The 20514-nt window shown below is 24.7% G+C and overlaps 3 protein-coding genes across 5 annotated transcripts; 2 read left to right on the forward strand and 1 right to left on the reverse strand.

Moving 5' to 3' along the window:
* The first annotated feature begins 559 nt into the window (after positions 1–559).
* Positions 560–13554, forward strand: LOC114128352 (stress-activated protein kinase JNK). 2 transcript variants are annotated; one of them, XM_027992850.2, is made up of 8 exons: positions 560–817; positions 9602–9864; positions 10874–11003; positions 11328–11525; positions 11605–11739; positions 11810–11939; positions 12025–12183; positions 12297–13554. In XM_027992850.2, the coding sequence occupies exons 2-8, from the start codon at positions 9722–9724 to the stop codon at positions 12566–12568; spliced, it is 1167 nt and encodes a 388-aa protein (XP_027848651.1). In that variant the 5' UTR covers positions 560–817; positions 9602–9721; the 3' UTR covers positions 12569–13554. The 2 variants fall into 2 exon arrangements, with proteins under 2 accessions (XP_027848651.1, XP_050058976.1); XM_050203019.1 differs by lacking the exon at positions 560–817 and adding an exon at positions 10622–10814 and having other exon boundaries at positions 9717–9864.
* A 1531-nt stretch (positions 13555–15085) lies between these two features.
* LOC114128353 (uncharacterized) lies at positions 15086–15555 on the reverse strand. The gene has a single exon (XM_027992851.2). It carries the CDS (start codon positions 15415–15417, stop codon positions 15241–15243), a length of 177 nt encoding a protein of 58 aa, XP_027848652.2. The 5' UTR covers positions 15418–15555; the 3' UTR covers positions 15086–15240.
* Positions 15556–18554: 2999 nt separating this feature from the next.
* Positions 18555–19473, forward strand: LOC114128356 (ATPase inhibitor, mitochondrial-like). 2 transcript variants are annotated; one of them, XM_027992857.2, is made up of 4 exons: positions 18555–18786; positions 18854–18931; positions 19021–19165; positions 19225–19473. In XM_027992857.2, the coding sequence occupies exons 2-4, from the start codon at positions 18870–18872 to the stop codon at positions 19345–19347; spliced, it is 330 nt and encodes a 109-aa protein (XP_027848658.1). In that variant the 5' UTR covers positions 18555–18786; positions 18854–18869; the 3' UTR covers positions 19348–19473. The 2 variants fall into 2 exon arrangements, with proteins under 2 accessions (XP_027848658.1, XP_027848657.1); XM_027992856.2 differs by having other exon boundaries at positions 18555–18750.
* The last annotated feature ends 1041 nt before the right edge of the window (positions 19474–20514 follow it).

Genomic DNA, 20514 nt, shown 5'->3' on the forward strand with positions numbered 1-20514 from the left:
AATTTCTACTAAAAACGTCTGTAAAAAATAATTGCTTAATTATTACTACTTATGAGAAATTATATCTTAAATTTTCAACATTTTGATATAAAAAAGAGTTTTTATGGATTTCTAAATTATAATATTTTGTTAAAATTCTACTTCATGCAATCAAGACAAATTATGATTATGTATTTTAACATTTTTATACAAATATAAGAACAACATATGTCATATGTGGGATCTTGTATTAAAATAAACATACTTACTAATTAGTAATTACTATAATATGGTATAAATGTATAAAGGTATAACATTATTTATATTATAAGTATGTTTATACTAGACTTGCTTACAGAATTATTTTACAGTTTAAAATAAGCATATACATATTGTTATTTTTAAAGTAGATAAAACATTTTTTAAACATAAATATTAACATTATGAAAATATGAATATATTTTTAAAAAAATTAAAATATTTTTATTTGAAATATCATGGAATAATTTAAAAGTTCATGGAAGAAGTCTTAATTACATTGTGTTGGTTGCACTGATATTTAGATGGGTCATCTGTGTTTGTCGGTCAGTCGGTGATGAATTGTTGCTGAGAAAATTTCTATATTTTTTTGCTAAAAAACTAAAAATTCGAGTCTGCCTAAACCACGGAATAGTTTTTGTATATAAGAGATTCAACCAAAATAATTAATGTTTCAATGAGTGAACTAACAATTTATTAATTATTACCTTTTATAAAAGGTGTTTTTGTATAGAACTGTTATCAGTAATCACCATCAATCATTTGGATATTCTGAATACTGAATTAATCAAAATTTGAGGTATTTGGTATTTATTTATTATTAATATATATTTATTTGAATTTAATTCCTTTTTTTTAATTTTATTGACTTATTAAGCTAATTTTTTAATTTTTTTTTTTTACAATTTATTTTAATTTCTCATTTAAAGAAATATAATTCTGGTATTAAATAAGAACAAATAGGTAGTAATAGTACTAATACCTATTGTTAAATATTAAAACTGAAAATTATTTGGGTGGTTGTTAATATAATCAAGGATTAAATTATTAGCCATAGCTGATTAAGTTTTTGACAAACTTTACAGTGTATTATTTAAGTTAAACCTGAAGCCTTGTTGAAATTTAGTTTTTTACATACCTAAATAGGTATTTGAATAGCTCAACATTTTATGAAATTGACTTACAAAATGTACTAACCTGTACATTTATAAAAATTATATGTATTCAGTAACATGTTCTTTTTATCTTGTATTTAAAATTATAGTTGCTGATTTTAGGTTATATGATATTTTATCTAGCTAGGTACCTACTTTATTCCTTATACCTAATGATTATATAAATTTTGAATAGTATATTCACTCATAATTTAAATTTTGACTCAATCCCCAGCTCTCTTCTTAGTATATTAGTATCAATATTCAATCCTACTGCACTAAGATCTTAAAAATTAAATAAAAGTGGTCTGTTAGTTAATTTCTTGAAGATATCCTGGTTTTATATCTGGATCAATAGTCAATTACATTATTTTATCTATTATATACTTTTAGTATATTATTGAAAAAAAATTATAACTAGTATTGTTAAATTAAATTGGCTTTAATAAACTTAAAAAGAAACTCAAGAATTTCAAAATCTAGTTTTACTTCACTCTAAGTACATGATATATTATGATGTATAATAACATCATATATATGAATCAAACATATTATTTTTCCCCATGTATTTTCTTATTTTGTCATACATTGTTATGTTATTATTATTATTTGTCAATTGTTATCTAATATTATGCAAGTGTTATATGTATTTCCTATTCACCAGTATATTCATGGAAGATTATTTCTTCTTACTGTTTTTTTTTTTATTATTAACATTTTAAACAACTATTATAGGTAACCATATTTTATTAAATTAAGATTCATAACCATCCTGAATTACACAATGTAGGTGATTATTTAATTTGGTGTTCTAATCATTGGATTATTTCAATATCCACAATTATGATTTGATATATATCTAATGTGACTATACGTCCCACTTTAAAAAAAAGTCGACTTTTGGTAGGTATATGGTAGGTTATTGATCACAAATCACAATAAAAAAAATCATGTCAAGAGTTCCATTCATACATTAAAACCCAGGCTATTTTAAAGTAGATTATGTGGATCTAAAAAATATTATGTATATAAATTTGTTATTTTACGCAAAATTATATGGTTTTTTTATTAAAATGTATAGGTGTCTTACTTTGAAGAAAAAAATTATGGTCTCATTATATATACCAATGTATTTATTTCTAATCTATTCATTATATTAGTACTTTTTAATAGGTAATTCAAATATTGTGTTTATTCTGCACCAGCACATCTTCATTTTTATTATATTTTCCAGTTAATTATTATTTTTAAAAGTATAATTTGTTGATTAAATATTTTTTTAAATATATAATAATATTAATTGAAAATGATCTAAGTGTATATTATTACATACAATCATATAAAACTTATCTACTAATCTTCATATACCTTGCCCACAATTATGGGCGTAAACACAGGGGGGATATGGGAAATGTACCCACCTATGATTTTTATATATATTCTTTATACATTATACTGATAATAAAAAAATTGTTTTTTTTTTACGAAAATTAGCTAGTTTTTTGAGGTATCCCCTCCCAATGAAAATTCCTATGTATGAGTCTACCACTGTCCATAAATATATTTATGTTGGTTTGTGGAAAAAATATACAATTAAATAGTTCAATGTATCAATGGTCTATCATTCCAAGAAGTAACATACTTCAGTAAAATATTTTATTGATACCAAATTTATATAGATTTAATATACAAGTTTTAACAATAAGTATTCTTAACACTTATAAAGGCAGTAAATTCAATATTACAGTAAAATTACAGATGCTTTTGTGTTTGAGATTAATTGCAACTGGCAATATATTTTTGATTATAGAATGTGGCCAATCCTTGGTTTGAAAATTATTATAGTGACTTGTTGTAATATATAAGTGTTAAAACATTTAAAACAAACAATTTTATGTTTTTATAGTTAGGTTTTATGATTATTAGCTGATAATGTTCATTCTTTATTTAAAGTGTCATACAAATTACAAATACACAAGCCTGGGCATAAACGAGTTAAAAAGTTAAAGTTAAGTTAAAAGTTAAGTTAATTTTAACTTTTTAACTTAACTTTTTTGAATTTAATTTTCATTAACTTAATTTTTAACTTAATTGATGTTTATTGATATTAACTTAATAAATAACGAGTTAGTTTTAATAAAATCTAAATTACGTTATTTTATAAATAATTAAATTATAAATAAATCTAACCTAAGCTAACATATAAAAAAATAACTTGTTTTTAACTTTTAATTTATTAAAAAATTAAAAAAATATATGTATTAACTTTTAACTTAACTGAGTTAACCAAAAATTTTATTAACTTTTAACTTTTAACTTTTTCTTATTGATGCATATTAACTTAACTTAACAAGTTAAAAAAAATCATTAACTTGCCCAGCCTTGCAAATACAAATATCCCCACAAATATCTATTTGTTATATATCATATTATGTAAATGTACCTATAAATGTATAATCTAAATTATGTTTTTATACATATTTTACCAATTTCATTAGTGATACATAGTAAGTTATTTTACTTAGCTTATTCAAATTCTTAAATAGTTTATTAAAATAATAAATTATGTAAATATTTAAAAATAATGCCTAAAACTTAAATGAAGTGCATTAAAGTGATTAAAAGGGTGTAATACTATCCCATGTGTTGTTTAATTCTTATAAACACACAGCATAGCATATTTTATTGTTGAAATAGTCTATTTTACTGTGATTTTTAATGTTTGAGTAAATTAATCTTTTATAAAATTTAAAAGTAAAAATGTTATTCAGCCACCTCCCCCTCTATGATGGTATTCTAATTTTTAACCAGGTTATGAACATTTTAAAATTATAAATTTTTTCTAATATTTTAAATTCTTAAAACTTATTTTGAAAATAAAATATAAAAACTATCCCATTTGGGGCCCTTGATTAAAATATCTTTAAATTTTGATTAAAGATTTCAATTTACCCAACTCGAAGGAATCTTCAAATGTTAGATTAGACCATAGAATTTGGCATGTTACGAATTTACTACACTGGTATGTCTTGTCTCCATCTTAAAAACATGTATCATATTATAAAATATACGTTCAGTAAAACCGATTTTGTGTCGATAGCTTTAATGTTAAAGTATAATATGACCTATGAACAAACTAAGAATATTATCTGGTCGATATTTTAATTTTTAAGCAAGTTATAACTATTTTTATATTTTTGTGTTTTATTTGATCATAACTCCGTAAAAACTTAAATTATCATATAAAATTAACAATAGATAACAAAATATTATAATCTTATCTTTAAGCTTTAAGTGTGATAATAATAGGTTAATTCACCGTAATATTATAGCTAATAAGTATTTTTTAATAGGCAATAACATTGACTTGGTTTTATTAAACGTATATTTGCTATGTTAATTAGATAAATACAATTTGAGGGGGTGCAGCATCTTGTAAAATTGTAACGTTTTATTTAAAATAGTCAACTGGTAATAGTGATTATAATTTTCACACAAATTCATTTAAAAATGTAAACAAATTTTAAATATTATTCTTAAGCCGCCATATTTTTTTACGTAATTTTTTATTTATTTTTTTTTTTTTTGTGGGAGAAGTTTTTATTATAGTTTATTATATTACCTGACCCGTATAATATGTATTAATTATAATTCATGAAAATAAATTATTGATTGCCGTGATTATATATATACAGCAAATGATAAGGTTCTTAACAAACTTCAAAAAGATGCATAAGTATACAAGTTTTACACGAGATGTATATCATATGTATGTACAATAATATACTTCAATACTTGTATGATATTATTTTTAATATCTGAAGTTAAATTAAACAGTAACAAAAACATTTTTTTCTCGATTCAGCCACACAAATGTCTTTAGTAAACGTGGTCAAGTATAGATTTTTGTTTTAAGTAAGGAAATACGTTTTTAATCTAAAAGTTTTAGGTTTATTTTACATTTTTACCCATTACCGTTTTTCAAAAAATCTATTACAAATCTATTAATTTTCCCGATACAAATTATTTCTATTATTATATAAATTAAATTAATTTTTAACTAGGTTTTATAAAATGTAGTAATTAAACTATAAATGATAATAACTAAAAAATTAACTCATTTAATAGAAAAATTATTTAATGGTTTAAACTTCTCTACTGTGTATGTGGACATAGACGTTTTAGAGCTACAACTTTCAACTTCGCAGGTTTAATTTTTTTGTTCTAATTTGAATCTAATTGGTTTTTTGGGGAGTTAAAACTAAGCACAGTTCAATTTTTGATAATGGAGAAAATTAACCAAAATTAAGAATGTCGAAAATTAGAATATTTCTGTAACATTAGTTCTGATATAATATACAGAGTGCGGCATAAGTCGGTTCCCGCTGTTATCGCAAAACTGCTTATTATTGTAATTAATAATTAATTTATTATTATAATATCTAATAAATCTATATACAATATACATATTTAATTTGTTGTGTTAATTGGGGAACCGACTTATGCCGCACTCTGTATTTTATATTTTTGTTGAATTACCAGATATATTATTGTGACCTACCCAATGACGAGGTACATACAAAATCTACATAATACGGACGGTTTCCATTTAGATAATTTTATATATGTTTGTAATTTACCTGAAATTTACATAGACTAATAAGTTTTCCTTCCTATTTTTGAGAATTAAGATTCTCAGTTAGTATGGTTAAAAATAAGTAGTAAATATTATAAATATTATAAAAGTTATTGTATAAACGCATATTACTTTCCTTATAATGTACACTGGTTACATACCTACTTACAAATTCACAATTATTAGCGACACACATGTGGCACACGCCATTTTTTTTTTCACTAACATTCGTTAATTTATAAATTTTCCTAAACGATAGTTACTTCCTTGCCTTAATAATACATGCTCCATTCAGGAAAATTTTAGGGCATTCTCCCTAATGAATGATTTCCCTGGTTTTTCATTTTAAACAGTTCTATTTTAATTTAAAATTTATTAAATTTTTCATATCCTAGAAGAATTATAAACATTTTTGTAAAAACCAAAACATAATTTTTTACAAATAATGTAATCTTAAATTTAATTAGTTGAAAATTATTATTTAATAGGTATGATTTAATTTTTATCCTTCGGATAAATTTATTTTTTGATATTTCAACCCACCTTCTGGTTATTTTTTATTACACAGAATGGGTTTTCTTATGTATATAGTGTTTTAATCCCAGTTTTAATTTGTATTGTTAAAAATGTATTTAGAATTATATAAATATTTAAAGTTGAGGGGTACTGTATTTAAAAGTCAGAACTTTTTATAGAAGATAGCTACGACATTAATTCGAATTACGTTCCATCACTTTCATTATATCTTAAAAGCTATATTATTATTATTTTTAATCTGTTAATATTATTACTTCGATTATTGCTGTTCTCATTTTTACATCGCTGTAAGTTATAATATTTTATACATTATATTATTATTTTATTTGCAAATTTTTTTTTTATAATTTTTAAGTTTTTAAACTACTAAATACGAGTTTATTTACTCATGAATCGTAACAATTTTAGTTCAGTTCTAACTTCTGTGTTAACTTTGATATTTTTTGGGATTATAAAAACTGATATAAAACGTTATAGGGGATATCTTCCTATTATACTATTACTACCATATAATTGTAAACGTACAAAAGTAAGGTTTAGGTTTATTTTTAATAATTTATAATAATTGTCATTAAATCTAACACAAAACAATTCAGAACAAATTCTAAATAAATTTCTATATCTATGAACATTCACTTCCTACATAGCCAATAACTTATCGATCATTACTATTTTAATAATATTTTATTATTTGTATTGTTGTTTTATATGTTTATTACTATCCCATAATTATATCAACCACTATATCAATTTCTTGATGCTAATAAAGTAATGAAAACGTAATAAGGCTCTTAAAGTCTGGAAATTGATGGGAGGAGCCATATTCTGACTTTGTATTGATCCTTTCTGTTGTGTGTATACAAATGCGTACAGTAGTCACACCCTAACCATACTCCTACGCATTATTTTTTTGCCTGTTATAATATAATATATTATATACAAATAAATAAATATTATATCATATATAGCTGTATTGAAATAACGTGTAGTAAATATTTTTTTTTTATTTTTAAAATTTTTTATTTATCAGTATTATCGTATTGAATAATAAATAACTTATTGAGTATAATTAACAATTATTATAACATTTGTCAGTATAGCAAAGATATTTAAATACTGTACTTGTCTCTAATAAACTTATCATTTACTTGATCTATAAAATCCGGGTTTCTATTTTCTATTTTGTAATTATAACATTTAAATGTTCTCTCTATTTGTATATTATAAATAAACATATTTTTAAAAGCAAAGTGTTCCCAAAGTTCTACGTACTAACGTTAACTTCCTTCTTAACGAAACGAGAAAAATGTTATTCTTTCAATTTTCTTTTTTGTTGCAATTACCAGGAAAGTTGGTATAATAATAATTTAAATCGAAATATATGGGTAGTCTTATTGTTCTTAAAATAATTATTTTAAAAACCAAATTTTTACTGATTATTTGCTTGAACTAAAAATCTATTTATACATTATAATATTCAATATAGACTCAATAAATTATATATTTATTTATTACGTACTTTCCGTCTTATAAATAGATTAAAATTGTCTATAATCTTATCTCTATTTAAAGACTTAATATATTATTTGTGTAAAATATATGCCCTATATAACTATAGTCTATAACACAATAGTGCATGATGCTTTAAGTCTTACACCTTACACATAAAATATCGCAAATATTTGCTCATGCCAAATAGTTAATATTTAAGTGAGTAAATATATTAACAAGTGTAGGTAAAAAATCCATATGACGGTGTACTAGGTAACACTACTAATAATATAATAATATATCGATTGCGTTTTTTTTTTATAAATTATAGTTTTTTTTTTCTTTATTTTTAAAAAAAAAAACAATCTGTACAAACATGCACATTTAGTAATTTAGATATAAGACATAATATAATATTTAAAAAAAAAAACAACAGCTTTTAAGGAAGTCACCCATTGGTGAAACCTACTAACTTTTATTTGGATTTACGATCACTTAAGAAGATCTCGATTCCAATTACGTTTGAGCCTGCGAGGGGGGTTGTCTGGTCTATAAATTATAGTTAAAAATTATTCTGAGAATTCAAATATTTATATACATTTAATACCAATTTTAATACTATAACTTTAATGTTTATAATTTATTAAACTAGTGTGTAGTGTCATTACTTAACTTCATTAAGACAACAATGTAATAACTGACAATTTTCAAATAAATCATTATAATTAGCTAAGTTATTATTCATGAAGTTTAACAATAAACTTTATGTTATTAGTTTCATTTGTTGTTTTTTTTTTTAAATCTACACGGTATATATATATTTAATACACCACTGCAGATATATACAATAGGTAGTTTACTCATAGAAGTCAGAGAGTAAATAATGTGGTGGCACCCTTAAATAAAAAAAAAGTTCTTTGCATGTGACAATTTTAGATTCTGAGCTGAATAAGTTATAGTCATATATAATAATATAATATAACTCTACCTAGTTTGAAAATTTGTATTTTTTTTTTTTTTAATAAGTGTATTATGTATTTATGTGACTACATAGCAATATAAAATATAGTAGAGTATATTTAATAATAATAATATTTTTATAATAAAAAAAATAAAATAAATATTTGCACTCCTTGAACATAAAGGATGAGTTCACCTATGAGCTTACTATTTCATACACCTGGCATACATGAATATAACTCAATAAAATCAAAAAAAGATTAAGGCAGAAAATAATAGTAATAATAATATTATTGTAGTAAATTGTGACCTTTGACGATGAAATTTTTAAAAAACCTACTGTTGATTAGTTTTTTTTAAATGTTATTCTGAGCAAGTTAATATTAGGTAATAAGAAATAGAAATTAAAAAAAAAAAAATTAATGATTTTCTTTGAAATTCTTCACTGTGTCTTATAGTTTTTCATGATAGTATTAATATACAGTGTTTTAAGTACACTTTATGCCAAATACTAAATTTATCAGTGATAGTTAAAAAAAATTTGTAACCATTAAAAATATAAGAAAAAATAAAATAATTTACAGGCTGATTCACCAAGCATATGCTCACCCCTTTTTTTTTCAATTATACAATTACTTTAGATTTGATTTTTTTGAAGTTTTAATTATACCAATTAAAATAATATTTTAAAATTCTTTGGATTTTTATGCTTGAGAAACATTCTGAGAAGATATAAACTTCTGTTTATCAAATGAGAACCGCACTTTTTTATTTTGAGTAATATATTTGTATGTATTTGTTTCAGTTACAAATCCTAAGCTTATTTAAATAAGTAAACAAAATTCAGCTACATTGAGTAAAAAACTACATCTGTATTACATAATATACTGATCATTTTGGCTCCTAAGAACAAAAATTCAGTCGTATGCCTCATATTAATCCTAGGATGACATCTAGAGTGTCCTCCTCCATTTTCTTTACAGTGGAGGTGGGCGATACAAAGTTCACTATTTTGAAACGGTATCAAAATTTAAAACCAATTGGATCTGGAGCACAAGGCATAGTTTGGTAAGCATATTTTAGTAAATTTCAAATAGGTATGGCATGTTTATTCTTGTATTGTGTAGTAAATATGATTTATTAATTATTATTTATTAGTTTTTGTTTATAGTTGTAAGTTTTGGGTATCTTTATATTAAAATCAAAGTATCATGCTTAAAGATTAGCCATATATTTATGTCCTTCACAGTTCATAAAATATAATATATAATATCAATAACTGCTATATATCAAGTAGTATTTTGGTATAGAATTTTTATATGTAAAACATAAAAATTACATTTTATATACCATAACGTATAAATGCTTTTATGCTTTTATAAATATTGGGTTTAGATATTTATTATTATAATTGATTAAACTTATATATTTTTTAGCCAAAAATTAAATTAACTCTATTAAATTTTAAAAGGTATTTAAATTGGTTTTAAAATAAATTATACATTAAATAATTATTGATTATTAATAACTCCATGAGATTTATTTTCAATTTAGTATAAGTTAAGACAGTTAAGTTAAAATATTTTATTTAACTGAAATTGTATTGATATTGTGATTAAATATATTACTTAATCAGTGAATTTCCATGTAATTTGTGCTATATGTGAAGTTAGATGCTGTAGTTGGTATATATTAAAAATTATTATTTAAATTTTTTTTTATTTTAAGCATGAATAGCATGAATGTATCGTTATAATTTTATATTATATGCATTTATTTTTCTGTAGTTGCACTATTTTTTTTTTTTTTTTTGTGTTTGGTAAAGTTGAATTTGAGATTGTCCACAAAATGCTCGGAACACAATCAAGGTTTGTTCAAAGACCTCAAAATAAACCAGACACTATGACTGAATTAGCTGATATGTTCTACACTTTAGTATTTGGTGACACTGAATTTTCAGTTCCCAGACGATATGTTGATCTTGTGCCCAAAGGTTTAGGTGCTCAGGGCATGGTGGTGTAAGTACTAAGACAATTTTACTAGTACTAGATTTATCTAATTTTTTTATTTTCTCTAGTGCTGCTATGGACACTATTACTCAACAAAGCGTTGCAATTAAAAAACTATCTAGACCCTTTCAAAATGTAACACATGCAAAAAGAGCATATAGAGAGTTCAAACTTATGAAATTAGTAAATCATAAAAATGTATGTATCAAAAATAAAATAAAATAAAAATAATTGAAAGGTCTGGTGTAAGAAATGGTTATCTTTATACATTTTTCAGGAAGTATAAAATTAAAAAAATACTTGATTTTATTGTACCAAACTCTGTATACCAGACAGATATTAGATTATCTAATGGACTGAGATACTTGGTTATGTCACCAATGTTATTCATTATCAGAAAATGTAATAACTCAGTTCAAAAAGAAATAATTGCTGATATCCGAATATTAATACTAGACTTTTCAATTAATTCAATTAATTATAGCCATAAACGATTAATGAGAATAAAATATTTTTAATTAGATTATTGGTTTACTAAATGCCTTCACGCCACAAAGGACATTAGATGATTTTCAAGATGTGTACTTGGTAATGGAACTGATGGATGCTAATCTATGCCAGGTGATCCAAATGGATCTTGATCATGAACGAATGTCATATCTTTTATATCAAATGTTATGTGGTATTAAACATTTACATTCAGCAGGAATTATTCATAGAGTTAGTATTATAAAGTTGTAAATATTTAATACCATTTTTGATTAATGGCTTTGATTTTAATAATATATATTTATTTTAGGACCTTAAACCTAGTAATATTGTTGTAAAATCTGACTGCACATTAAAGATTTTGGATTTTGGATTAGCTCGAACAGCTGGAACCACATTTATGATGACGCCATATGTTGTTACTAGATACTATCGTGCTCCAGAGGTAATATTGTATTATTATAAATCATAAAATAATTAATACTAATTAAATTGTATTCATGATTCTGTTTTAGGTAATTTTAGGTATGGGTTATAAGGAAAATGTTGACATTTGGTCAGTAGGTTGTATTATGGGTGAGATGATAAGAGGTGGCGTTTTATTTCCTGGAACTGATCATATAGATCAATGGAATAAAATTATAGGTAGGTTAAAATATTTTCATCAGTTAAATTTAAAATAGTACTTACCCTAATAATAATATAAATTAAATATATTTTTTAATTATAGAACAACTGGGCACACCTTCACAAGAATTTATGAGAAGATTACAACCAACTGTTAGAAATTATGTTGAAAATAGACCTCGTTATCCAGGTTATTCATTTGATCGATTATTTCCTGACGTACTATTTCCGTCAGATTCGTCTGAACATAATAAACTTAAAGGTAATATTATTAATTTTATAATATTGAAAGAATTAACTCTAATTTACAGCTTATTTTTCACTTAATAAATTTTAAACTAAATTTAACTGATATAATATTCTTGTGTAATATAGCAAGCCAAGCTCGTGACCTTTTGTCTCGAATGCTGGTTATCGATCCAGAAAAGCGTATATCTGTGGACGATGCATTGCTACATCCATATATAAATGTTTGGTATGATGAAAGTGAAGTAAATGCACCAGCACCAGGACCATGGGACCATTCAGTAGATGAACGTGAACATACCGTTGATCAATGGAAAGAACTTATCTATCAAGAAGTCATGGAGTATGATCCAACTACTGCAGCAGCAGCTTCTGCTAATGAACCACAACCAATCCGATAGACTCCACTGGCACAGTTTACCTCCGTCCAATGTCTGACAACTGTGTCATAAGTATAGTATTAATAAAGTTGTAGGTATAGTCTTCCATAATTTGAAAGTAACTTACATTTTTAATTCCTTTTGAAATGGACGAAATTTCTACAAAAATGAAATCATTATGTAACTATAGCTGTACTTTATAAGTAAATTTTGAGAAAACTATCCATGTATTGGAATTTTTTTTACAGAAATTTTCTTATGAGAAAAAATAATCAAGATAAAACAAATTAGATATTAACGGTTGTGAGTTTTTTTTTTTTTTTTTTGTCATATTAGAATGTTAAAATAAAATTAAGCTCGCTGTAAATTTATATAAATATATATATAAGGGCATCCCTATTAATCTGTAAATTAAGGTTTATACATAAGTAAATTATAAAATAATTATACATAGTATAAATAATGTAAAACCTTGACTATTCTCGCCCTTGCAGACCAATTTAAGTCAGAAAGTAACATGTATATGTAGTTATATTTGTGTATGAGATATTTTTTTGTTTTTTTCTCCTAAACTTATGATTGGTAAAAACATTGATCTCAATATAAACTTATTACCCATTGTTTTACTAAATCAATTTTAAGTACTACAATTGTATGTATTGATAGAAACAGATAATCTTGATTTATTTGTTTTATTCATTTCATATATCTTTAGTCAATTGTTTGTTCACCATCTTTTAAAATTAGTTGAATTTGAATTTTTTGTCATACTAAATTTTACACGCACAGTTTAAAACTGCATTCATAGGTCTGTAAGGGTAGATTTAAACTGTTGAGATGTTAAGCCTTTTTCTAGAACTAGGCTTATTAAATACTGTAAAACTATAAATACCTTTGTATTGTATTGCTCATACAATCATGAGCTATGATATTTGTATGAATATCAAAAATAATAATTAAATATTATTTATAATGAAAAAAAAAAGTAAATAAAAAAAAATAGATTATGTAATTGTTATTCATTGATCAGTAACACAATTAGAGGTAAGTGCATTTTAGTTGTTTACAGTGGCTTACTGACGGGTGGAGCTTAGGGGTTTAATCCTACTGTTCCAACCCCCTCTAAGTAAGACATATATGATTTCTTTTATGGAATATTACATTAATAACAATTTATATATATATGTATGTATATAAATGAAACCTCCCCTATAAACTAATTCTGTGTATGCCACTGGTTATTTAATATTCATCTTAATTAATGAATAAAATATTTTATATTTATTTTTTTTGTACTGGTCTAGTTGATCCCTCCCAAAAAAGTTTTCCCCGACCACAGGTTTAGTTGACGCCCACCACTTACATTTCTCATGTTTCGATGTTATAAGATGCATGTACTGCAGATAAAAAAGGTACGAAATTTTATGCATTATATGGAATTCATGTGAAATTCCCTAATTATATAGAACAATGTTTGGTAAAATTAATGCTGTAAAATAGGTATAACAGCAGGTGCCATACATAATATTATGAAGTACCTACCTCAGTTATGTAGTCATCATCGAACAAAAAACATGAATTTCCAACAAATTTTAATCCTGCACAATAATTAATCAGCAATAACTTTTTAACAAAACATAAATATCATTAATAAAACTAGGACTTGATGTGACAATTAAATCAGTATGAAATTGATTTCCAGGTCGTTTACGGTGTCATAAATTGACTACTCATTGATAACTAACAAGTATTTTGAGATTTACATATTATAGGAAACCTATAATAATAATATTTTATTCATCCTGTAATGTTCCTAACATCTCACTGACTACTGTCCAAGTTAGCAAGATTTTATTCCATTAAATTTCTTAACTTAAAATTGGCCATACTAATTTGGGTTTAATATTATAAACAATTTAAAAAAAGTAGGCGAGTGGATACTGTTCTGGTGCACATTACGCATAGAGCGAGTCACTATTATGAATTTGTTTAAACACTTAAAACTTATATTTGAATTCAATGACATAGACTTTGTTATTCAAATCATTGATTTTGAAGGGAATCGGTCTATCAACCTTAATTAGTAAGTACATTTCATGTTTTTTGATTTTTGCCTATTAGTTATTTATTTTACTTTTAGTATTACAGTAGGTTGATCGTTGATATAAATATTTTCAAAAATATTCCATTTATTAAATTAATAATATTTTATTATTGTAATATACATTTATAACATATTCTTTCAACTTATGATTCATAATGTATTAACATCTTTCTGTAAATAAGTACTATAAACCAGTAAAAACAGTTAACATTTTAAAGTAAAAATCTAAAATGTCATCGTTAAATATGTAATTTCATCCAAATTTAAAATGTCTGTAGAAATTAATTGGCTTTATATACTCTAGATGTTATGGTTTCAGTATTAATTGCTCATTAGAAATCTTGTATTAAATTTTCCAACCTAAAGCATAAAAACAATTTTTTTTTTTTGAAATAATAATACAACCAATCCTAAGAATAAAAAAGACTAGCGTATTGCATAATATGAATAAATTATATTACATTGAATTATTCTAAGACCGTAGTACTTAATATGATTTTAATTAAATCAATTTTATTTTTCATTATCACTCATTAGTATATAATTATCACAAATAACTAAGTAAATATCACTAAGTAATCCTGCCAATTCATTTAGTTTTTAATTCTTTGGCTGCTTTTAATTTTTCCATTTCTTTTTCAACATAATCTTCTAAATCATCTAATGGCTTGTATTGGTTGTGGACAATTTGTGAACCAAACATCATAGAGGTTATGGCCATTAGTGAAAATTTGATATAAGTAGCAATTGATATATTTCCAGACATTAGTCTTCTTCGTTTAATCTGTTTGCAGCTATTTCTTTGGCTTGTTTGCGCTTATACACTTCATAAAAATTCACACCAAATGGACGCCAAGTTATCATCAAATACTCTAGACTAGCACCAGCAACCACGAATATCGGAATAGCTCTATAAAAATTGAAGTATTCTTATTTAATGAATATTTATTTTTTATTGATGAAAAAAAAAAAGTATACCTGTAATATCCAAATTGTTTGCCAGGTAAACGAAATAGAAATCTACGAATCGAATTTATAATTCTCATTACTGAATTCCTTTAAAGCTTAAAATTTTTTTATTTTTACTTGAGTGCATATCATGCGTATTAGAATCACAATAATTACCTATTTCCGTTAAGTAGTATAAATAACTACAAATTCACACTATAAAAGTGGATACAAGATAATTATCGGTAGCTAGCAGTTACTGTTTGTAAAAAATAAGCGACTAACAAGTAACAAATATAAAAGACAAAATTACACGAGGCTAAAAAAGTAAAATTAAAAATTCCAATTCCCTTATCTTTCCTCATTAACAGATAATGTATTATCATAATAAAAGAAGTCCGCGAAATGAAATCCAAATCTTGCCGGTAACCGCCACCATTGTTAAAATTTTATTGCAACCGCGGTATACGGGAATTTTTATCAATCTCGATGATGGTGTCACACTTGCGGAATATCCGCAGCGGGATTTTGAATTTTTGCTGTATCGAAATTTATATATTTAAATACTACTGGACACATTACAGCGGAATTTCCACACGGAAAAAATAAAATTCCTATGGCCGATGTCACACTTGCGGGATATCTGCGGCGGAATAATCGCGACATGTAGCGATTTTATTTTTTCCGTGCGGAAATTCTGCTGTAATGTGTCCAGAAGTATTTAAACATATGAATTTCAATGTTGTGAAAAAAACCTAACCTAACCTGCCGCGGAACGACCGCTGCGGATATTCCGCAAGTGTCACACCGGCGAATCGCGGAGAAAATGGCCACGGAAACCTCCCCCCACACAAAAAAAAACACACTCCGGAAAAAAAGTTCAAGAAAATAAAACTGCTATCATTGTAATCTTATATTATGAAATATTTTATAAACTGTGGTTGATTGTTGATTAATGATTATACAATGGATTTACAATCATATAACATATTTTTAATAATAAATAATAATATTTTTTAAATTATTTTATCATACAATTAATTAACAGAACATAGGAACAATATATTCACGTTTGAGGTAACATAATAATAGTTAATAATTATTTGAGAGATCATAGTCATACGGTATGTAGGTATGTAGAAAAATGTAGAACAAAATATAAAACAAACCGTTAGTTTTGGATTTACTACTGAGCAACTGCAGAGTACTGAGTTAATTATTTATGTAGGTATCTACCATATTACAACAGTCGTAGGTAATAGCCCATAGGTAATATAAGAAAAGGCGCGATTAAAATATTTTGTAAATTGTATTATTGTAATAATTGTATATTTATGTATTATTGACTATTGTTTTGTTATTTCATTATAATTATATCATTTATTAATTTATATAGAAACGATTATCCATATGTGTTCGACTACCAATCGTTACACAAATAAAAGGTTACACCTAAAATCAAGTCTCTATAATCTATACTATTAAAGGTGGGACATTTTTTACGTCGACACCTTTTTTCTAGTGTGGCCCTTTTTTTCCGCGATTCCCCCGTAGATATTGTTGAATGGCAATATTATAATATTGCCATTTTCCGCAATAAAATAAAAATTCAATGTAATATTTTTACAAAATATATACATATCTAATATATCTATAACCGTGATTCACACTCTACATCCATAATTATAATACAATGGTTATATTATGTTAAATTATGATATATTATTAAATATTATTTAAATAATGTCAATTTCGTACTCTACGTTTGACCATGATTCATGAAACAATGATTTTTTTTTTTCATTATGCCTAATTATTGTGCAATATTCATGAGTCACGTAGCGCTTCAAAAACTCTTTTTAACATTGATATTCCAAATGATTAAAGATAATGAAATAAAAAAACAGAGGATGCTCTAGCCTCTAAACTAAAAAAGGATTACCTAAGTATTTACAATAAGAGCAAACTTCTTTATTGAGTTACATGCATTATACAAAAATGTACTAATATTTTTATTTTGTTTATTACCATATGATAATGAGCCACCATAGATAAATATTGAGCGTAAAATACTAAAACTATCAAAATTAGTTACTTCTTAAATGAAGTTCTGTTGTTACGTATTGTACTTATTTTTAGATTTTAAATTAATTTAAAAATAAAATTTATTGTTTTATAGTATTCTATATAATTAATATTAAATTTAATTGGTTTTGAAATCATATTATGTGAATATGCTTTCCTTGCGAGGATTATAATACATATTTATTCGTGTTTTTTCTTTTCTTCTGCTCATTTGAACTAGTATAGTAGTATAGAACTATAGTCTATAACAATAAAATCTAAAAAAAAGTACCTACCTACTTATTAATTTTTTTCATACTTTATTTTGTTTTTTCCTTTATTCAGAAATTATTGTACAATTTATAAAGGAATAATTGTTATATTATGCACAAAAGAAGTGAATTTAAAAGAAATATATTAGAAAAAATAAATTCACAACATTTCAGACAAGGCCACGAAGAACTCGTGTGTTGTGTGAAACGTGATAAATGTAAAGTGGCTATCGAATATCAATTAAAGCCCGAAGGAACTTTATAAATATTCTGTTGCTGTTTTGTCATTAATACTTATTCTTAATTTTATATAATTAATATATTAATATATTAAATTTTATTTATGTTGTCTATGAGTGCAAATAGTGTAATTCAAAATTTAATTTTTGTAATTGAACACGAAAGAGAAATGTACAAAATTTAAAATAATACAACTTTGATGATGTATATGTAAACACTAAACTAGATAGCGCTATAACACTGAATACAGCCAAGTCAGCTGACAGAATAAAAATGTACAATAATATTTATTGTCAAATGGTATTTTGGAATGCATTCTGTGTATTCTGTTTATTTTTGTTTACCTTTAAGTATGCCTGTAAATAAAGTACCGAAGTACCGAACGAGTGACTGTCCCATTCTTCATCATATTGCGCAATGCATTTATGCATCCTTAGACTCTAATCGTTGTATTACTTTTAGTTCATAATTAAATTTGTCGTCATCATATTGAAGTATCTACGTACCTATTTATAAATAATTTTATTACAAAACAGTGAAAACACAACAGAACTTACAGAACAGTACAGAATACCGTAAATAATATCTAGATTTATTTATTGTTTTAATACGTAAATGCTAAAACGTAATATTGTTGAAATTCTACACCTTAAAAAACAAAATATTTTAAAATTTTAGGCCGTTAAAAAGTGCAATGAACGTTTACTTGGCGAAGGCTTCAAAGTCTCTCTGTTCCATTAATACATCAGTAATGAGGTAAGACGCTTTTTAAATTCAATTTTCAATTTCATCATTCAATTGTGCAATTAATAATTCCTTTTTAATGGTTGTTCATTTGAATTCAGTTTCAACAGATTCAAAAACGATGGTTTGGGTAGTTTGGGCAGTGGTGCTGGAAAAGGCGGCGGAGGTGGAGGTTCTATCCGAGAAGCTGGTGGTGCTATGGGTGAACGTGAAGCTGCTAACGAAGAAGAATATTTTTATATAAAGGTTAGTTAATTTAACAACTTTAGTTAAAATTATCTAACAAAATGTATTTTTTTAAATAGCAACGGCAACAAGTTGAACAAATTAAAAAGGATATTGAATTTCGTAAAGCAGAAATAGAGAAAAATATTGATGAAATCACTAAGGCCAAAGCTAAACTGGACAAGATTGTTGATAAAAATTAAAAAGTAAACAACTATATACTTGCCTATTTTTTTTTCTATTACATAATAATTATCAAACTAAGAATATATAATATGTATACAAATATTTTTTTACAGTAAAACTATATTCTTATTCTTATAAATATACATTTTGTATTTTTATTTAACCTCGGTTGGTGTTTAATTTCCTTATATTTATTTCAAAACATATAAATATGCAAAATTAAAATCCATTAAAAAAATAATTACTCTGAAAAAGAACAGAACAAAAATCTTGTTGAATACAATATCCTCTTCATTTATTTTCAATAAAAGTGATGGAATAAATATGTTATTATTTTTAGTTACCTAATATAATAAATAAACATAAAATTTAATATGATAAAAAGTTAAAGAATCATTATTTAATGATAATTAAAAAAACAAATTATATATATTTAATATTAAAAATAACAGTTTAACTTTTTAATAACTTGATGTATTTTATATTATCATTTTTAAATATTAACATAAATAATATTTTGATTTGTATTATAGTATGTACATAACTACATAAAAATAATCCCTAATAATCTTTTAGATATTATAATTATTAAATCATTGAATTGAATCTAGTAAAATTAGAAATTTTAATTTATAAAAGTTTTTCTATGATTTTAACTTGTGGTGGAGTGCGATTTTCCCAGAAAATAATTTTTAATCCGATCACTACCTGTGTGTTTTTGCTGATAGTGAAATGTGTGTATACAATAATAGGTTAAATCACCAAGTATAATAACCCTGCCTTATTCTTTAATTGTGTAATTATTTAAATTTAGCCTTTTGAAATTTTTAAGTTGCATCTGGAAATGCTTATTTCTTTTTTTTTAATAAGAACCTCCCTTATTTTTTTATCAGACTACGATTTATTTTGTAAGTTTATTTTAACTCAATTAAAATTTAAATCTTTATTCTTAAAAAATACTGGTCTATAAATTATAATGTACAATTACAGTACTTAATTATATTATAGTTACTGAAAAGAGATAATATAACAACATTTAAGGCTGTGTCTAGGCACCTGGTGCCCGAGTATATTATAGAGCACCGAACACCAGGTTCTAATGGTTCTGTAATGGAGCATCGGATCACACTATAAATTACTTGTTGCCAGATCAGAGTATCACACTAAAAAGCATTAGGCGAGTA

The sequence above is a fragment of the Aphis gossypii genome, chromosome 3 (assembly GCF_020184175.1).
Source record: "Aphis gossypii isolate Hap1 chromosome 3, ASM2018417v2, whole genome shotgun sequence".
Lineage (NCBI taxonomy): Eukaryota > Metazoa > Arthropoda > Insecta > Hemiptera > Aphididae > Aphis > Aphis gossypii.